General features: G+C 53.7%; 1 protein-coding gene across 1 annotated transcript in view; it reads right to left on the reverse strand.

The window, feature by feature from the left end:
* Positions 1–6,277, reverse strand: part of LOC139702647 (uncharacterized) — an 80,460-nt gene that overhangs the window by 42,703 nt on the left and 31,480 nt on the right. Inside the window, exons 19-20 of the mRNA XM_071604176.1 lie at positions 3,199–3,296; positions 1,984–2,343 (exon numbers count right to left, since the gene is read on the reverse strand). Coding sequence (XP_071460277.1) covers positions 1,984–2,343; positions 3,199–3,296 — 458 coding nt within the window. The remainder of the gene's footprint in view (positions 1–1,983; positions 2,344–3,198; positions 3,297–6,277) is intronic.

Genomic DNA, 6,277 nt, shown 5'->3' on the forward strand with positions numbered 1-6,277 from the left:
CCCTTCCTGCCTCTGCCCCCCTCGCTGAGTCAGTGCAGAGAGTAGATGGAGGAGATGCTCAGGCCTGTGTCCTGGCCTATTTCATATGTCATTGTCATGGAAGGAAGGAGCCCTGGAAGGGACACAGTGGGGACTCCTTCACAGTCAGGGACATTGTCCCTGATGCAGCCTGACAGGGGCACCTGCCTCGACTGTTTCTGTGCCCTTTACTATGGCCAGGAGGGGGCCAGGCCCCAGGTGTTAGCAGGAAGTGGACAGGACAGATGGCCATTAGTGCAGGAGGGAAGGGCATGGCTCACTGTGCAGGGCAGGGCCAGTCCTGCCTGAATGAGAAGGAGGGAGAGGACGGACAGGCAGGAGCAAGACAGCCAGAATCGCCATGGCAGGGAGCAGTGGCTACAGTGACTTAAAGCACCAGGTCCAAGTGCCTCATGGCCGCCTCAGAACTGACCCAGGGCCTCACTGAAGACCCTCCACAGCCCGGCCACCCCAAGGGCATCCTGTGATGTGGCTCCTGGGTGGCCTCAGGAGAAGTGGTTGATGGGATGGAGCAAGAGCCTCAGCGTCCAGGAGGGACAGGGAGCAGGTGGCAGAACCCCCTGGGATTGCACATGCAGGTTCCAGGCTCTGAAGAGGTTCAGGGTCATTCATTCATGATCCCTCCCCCCCTTATCACAAAACCATTGAGAGTTGGCTGCACCTTGGGCCCTGTGCTGGCTGCAGGGTCCAGTGGGGAGAGAGAAAGAAAGTCCTGTCCTTTATGCTTCAGACGGAGTGACATCCAATACACCAGGACACATGTGGCTTCAAGTCCAGCAAGGGAGTGTGTGGACCGGCTGTGTGAAGGGGAGGACTGGACATTCTGTTGAGGCAGGTGATTTGGTTCCGGAGTAAAAATTGATTATCCTCCATTTGCTCTCACCCCGAGACGACACTGTCCCCTCCAGCTGCCAGTGCCCTGAACCAATGACTGGTCTCTGGTCCACAGATGCCTAATAGGCGCTCAGCAGGCAGAGCACGGGGCTCTGGCTGCAGACTGACATGCACCACTGACCTGCCACCCATGGTCTGTGTGACCTGATTCAGCCGCTGTGTTCCCCGTGCCTCAGTTTCCCTTTATTGGGTACATGGGAAGTGGTGTCTGGTTCACCATGTTGTCTCTAAGTTAACCTTGAAATACTCACAGTAACCTGACCTTGGTTTAGAGGAGCTGCCCCCAAACAAACAGCCCCTACTCTGATCTGCCTCCCAGTGAGAGCGCCCTGGGCTGGTCCCGGGAGGACCAGGAGCTGCAGGGGCATCTCTTTCCTCTGTTCCTCCCCTTGGGGACATGGACCTTCCTGTGGAGCCTCATAGAGGTCCACCAGGGCACCTGATTGGCCTGAGGCACCTGTCCCTCTGTGCTCACCACACCTAGTCCCAGGAGAAGGAGGTGCTCAGGTGCCCTTGCCCAGATGTGGCTCCTGGGACTGTGCCCTGGCTGGTGACCACCTCCAGGAGCTACCAGATCAGGTAGCCAGTAAATCATTGCTCCCCAGCAGCCCTCAACAGGAAGCCAAACTCCAACCCTGGCCACATGTCCTCAGGGTCACCTGGAGCCAGGAGCCTGGGACAGAGGTCTGGGGCATGGCTTCCTGGGCTGACCTTCTCTGTGAGGACTCCAGGGCCCTCAGGCCAGGCCTGACTCAGTCCTGCAGGGTCTTTCTCAGGGCCATGCTCCTGGGAAGGACACAGGGGCTGGGCTGAGACTGCTCTGCCTGGGCCGAGTCTCCCACCAGACCACCCTGCTCTCTGCCAGTGGATTCAGGCAGAGGACTCAGATCTTCTGAAGTCTGTTTGCACTGCGTGTGTCCTGCACTAAATGCTCCAACTCCACTGTGGGGACGTTATGCACAGGAGGAGGTAGGCAGACCAGGTCTTGGGGTCCTGTGTGTGCAGTGAAGTTGACCCCTCCAACACCCAGAGGGCTGGGGCATCACTCACCATGTACATGGAACTCTCCAGTTGCTGCTTCACTATCAAAATCGGCAGTTGTGGCTTGTAGGGTGTAGAATCCTGTGTCCTCCTGTGTCACATTCACAAACAGCAGGGACCCATTTGGGTATATTGTCTCACGACCACTGAATGCAGGGCCTTGGGTAGCTGAGTGTGTGAGATTCGAGTAGGATACAATTAGACGGCTTCGTTCTGTTATTTGCCCTCTGTACCATTGGTAGCCTGCAGTGGTCTTCGACACATTGTGGACAAATAGAAGAACGTCTCTCCCTTCAGCAACATCGGCAGGCACTGGTTCAATAGTGAGCTGGGCAGTGGGGTGCGGGTTCCATAAGGTTAACAGTGAGACTAGGAGGGAATAGAGAGAAATCCATCATACTGGGACCTTGTACTGGGTGGAAAGTTGGGACCCAGGTCCTCAGCAGGAGTCCTCACTCCTCAGCCTTGGGGTGTGTGGTGTGTGCGTGTGTCCCTGGTCAAGGCCAGCAGCATGACCTCCATTCCTTCAGGACCCCTGTACCTATCATCCTCTCTTGGGAACACATTTCCCCAGGTGTCTGCAAGGCTGGCCCCTCAGTGCCCTCAGATCCCTGCTCACACCCAGGACACCTGGGCACCCACCTCCCCTGACCACCTCCTTACAGACCCCAGGTCTTCCCTGTGGACATTTCCCTGCTCTCTGTCCTCCTAGATCTACACAGCACCTGGCCTCACCTGCAGATCTCCCTCTGGCCTGGCTTCCTGCCCTCTAGAGAGGAAGCTCCAGGAGGCAGAGACTAGTCTGTCCCTTGTGGTAGCCCAGGGCCTGGACCAGGCTCAGCCTCCTGTGGATGAGTGAAGCAGGGTCCTCGCCCTGAGCATCCAGGTGTCTGTGTGCCAATGTCTGAGGCTGGTGGCTGCAGACAGTGTCCACTGCTCAAGTTGCCTTTCTATTTGGAGGGTGGCCCTGACAGAGCTGTTAACACTGATTTTCAAAATATAATGGCCCCTGGTGAGTAACTTGGGGAAGAGCACCCCTGAGCTTTCTGACCCGCATCATCTGTTCCTGTTGGTGAGCTTCTGTCTTCTGTGTTCTGTTCCCAATAGGTTCCCAATGGGACATAGTGAAGCCCTGTGTCCCCTGTGAGGGTCGTGTCCTCCCAGGGGCAGCAGCAAGACTGTGCTCCCAGCTCCCGCCCTCCTCAGGGAACTGTCCCCTCTTACCTGCCAGCAGGACCCCCTGCCAGGGGATGCCCCCTCTGCAGGGACAGGCTGAGGGGGGCTGCATGGTCCCTGCTGCTCTGTCCCCTCTGTGGAAGGAGCTTCACTGAGACCCGCTGGGAAGCCCAGGTCCAGGCCACTCAGCCCTGCTGCCTGCTCCTCTCTGAGCTCAGCCTCCTCCCAGGGCAGGAGCACTTTCCTGGGTCACAGGGCTGGGGGCGGGGTCTCTGCGGAGGAACCTCTCTGTCCCCTCCCTCTCAGTCCTGCCTCCTGTCCCTTCTGCTTTCCCTGTTGGGTTTCACTACTGCATGCCACACCCTGAGGAGCAAGGCAGGTGGGGACGCTGTCCCCTGAGAGAAGTGGCTCACCCAGCACTGGCCTCAGCTGTGTCCTGGCCTCAGGGCTCTCAGCACCACACAGGGAGCCCCTGGGTGTCCCCTCACCCCTGGGCATATTTCCTTTATGACAGAGAACCCCAGTTTAGCCCTGTGTCTTCCCCATGTTCTCAAATGCTCTAGGAAGGTGGCTTTCCTCCCAGCAGGAAGGGGACACAGAGAGAGCTCTGGGATCTAGAAAGGGGCCCAGTGAGAGATGGCTGGTGAGGGGACCTGCTCTCTGTACCTGGTGTCTCCAGCTTGGCCTCTGAGCAGCTATCTCAGGACTTCACATCCTTTGTGTCCTGGGTGGGAAGGACGGTGGTACTGCAGGTAGGTGACCATGGGTTCCCTGGTCCTCAGGGAGAGATTTTTAGGGAGACCCTCCCTCTCCAGTTTTTGGTGGAGCTGTGTCTCAGGCCTGCCCATGCCTTCCTTGGGTGGCCTCTGTCCTCTACCTAGTAATTCTCCAGTGGTCACCCTGACTTTTTCCATGGGTGATACCTAGAGGCAAAGGCCTGCTCAGAGACCCCTGGCAGTGCAAGGTCCTCACAGACCCAGGAAGGAGTGGGGGTGGGAGCCGAGCAGGTTCGTGGAAGGCACCCTGGTCTATTGGGGATGGAAATCAGGCCACATTTCCACCTCCTGAGCCAAAGCCTGGTCCAAGTTTCAGAATCCTTTTGCCAAGTGTTGACTGTGAGTCTCATGTCGCCCCCTGGTGGTCACGAGGAGAACTATGATCAGTGTCAGGGACTGTAGCAGGGATGCTGTCCAGGGTCCAAATAGTGAGAGCTGATCCTGTCCCTGGGCACAGGTGGCCCTGACCTACTGGCTGCAGAGTGGGTCCAATTTACTGAGTGTCCCCAGGATACCTGACTCTGTCCAGTGCAGGGTGAGTCTAGGGAGAGGACGGGAGCTGTCCTGGGGACTCCTGCTCCAGAGTAGGGAGGACTGGGCCCCCAGGGGATGGGCAGCCTCAGGAGGGGCCATCTGTGCCTGAGGGTTCAAAGGAAGGACATGGGGAGGTGTCTCCTGAGGCTTTAGGGGGCAAGCACTGGCTTTATGAGGTATGTTTGCAGTTGGCTGGTGTCGTGTGAGTATTATGGAGATTATCTGGCCAGATACATGACACAGTCTCTCATCCCAGCTGTTCAGGAGGCTGAGGCAGGAGGATTGCTAGTTTGAGGCCAGACCATGCAAATTAGTTTGACTTTGTCTCAAAATAAAAAAAAATGTAATGTAGTTCAGTTTTAGAGTGGTCCTGGGGACAATCCCTAGTCCCTTTCACCTTTCTGTCTGTCTGTCTGTCTCTCTGTCTCTCTCTCTCTGTGTCTCTCTCACACACACATACACACACTCAGCAGAGTGTGTGTATTTTACACATCTTTCCTAAAAACTTTTCATAGTGTAATACTTATTACAAAAATGTGCTCTATTAACCCTTTTAACTGTAGAAATACATGCCATGAGTCCATTTGAATATACAATGACTACTATTTACAGAATTTTTTCATCACCTGCACTAAAACTCTGACCATTAAGTTATCACATCTCAGGACTCTCTAACCTCGGGTAACCTTGAATCTATTTCCTGTCTCTATGAATTTGCCTATTCCAGATATTTCATATAAATGAAATTATACAACCACATACCATTTTGCTTCTTGTTTAGTCATGTTTTCAGGTTTACCTAGGTTGTAATGTGCATCAGAACTTTATTTTTCATGGCTAATGAATAATCCAGCATATTTGTAAGCCATGTTTTTAATGTATTCCTCTGTTGATGGACACGGGGTTGTTTCCACACCTGCCTGTTGTGAAGAATGGTGTGGCGAGCCTTAGCCTGGGGGAACTATTGCAGTCCCTGTTTCCCATCCCGTGGGCACGTGCCCAGCTGTGGGAGTGCTGGGTGGATGGGCTTCTGCCTGGCTCTGGCAGGAAGTGCCCAAGTGTTCTCCACTGTGACTGCAGCTCTTCAGAGTCCCTGGGGAATGTAGGAAGGTGTGGAGTGAGGTGTCATTGTGATTTTGATTTGCTTCCTTAGTGACCGATGACACTGATCATCTGTCATGTGCTTATTGGCCACTGGAACATCTCTGGAGACATGCCTTGCAAGCCCTTTGCCCTCCCCCCTTCTCTTTCACTGCTGGGGATTGATCTGAGGGGCGCTGTACCTCTGAGCTACACCCCCAGCCTTTACATGTGTTTATTTATTTTTGTTTTGGGACAGGTGCCCAGGCTGGCTTCAAACTTGAGAATCTCGTGTCTTAGACACCTGGGATTACAGATGCCCAGGACTGTGCAAGGGTCCTTGGCGTATTCTAAATTTAGGTTATTCTTTGGTTGCAGATTTATACCCATTTATTATATAATCTAGACATGAAATCCATATCACAAAATATATCTGCAAATATTTTCTTCTATTCTTTACTTTTTCTTAAACTCATGCCACATTTGGTTTATAAATAATTTTAACAAAAGCATATGGGTCCATACTCGTTTACAAAACAAGTTCAGTCTTTTATGGTAAATACTTTTACTGTTTTAAAAAATTAATTCATTTTCTTATTTGAACGTCTTTACAAGTAAGGAGTCATTCTCCTGCATCCTGCTTGTTGGAAGGTAATGTTGAGGATCAGATCACAGGCTTCCTCTTCCCAGTGTGCACAGAGCTCCCCACGTCCATGATGTCATAGACCCAGCAGGTG

This window comes from Marmota flaviventris, chromosome 18 (assembly GCF_047511675.1).
Source record: "Marmota flaviventris isolate mMarFla1 chromosome 18, mMarFla1.hap1, whole genome shotgun sequence".
Lineage (NCBI taxonomy): Eukaryota > Metazoa > Chordata > Mammalia > Rodentia > Sciuridae > Marmota > Marmota flaviventris.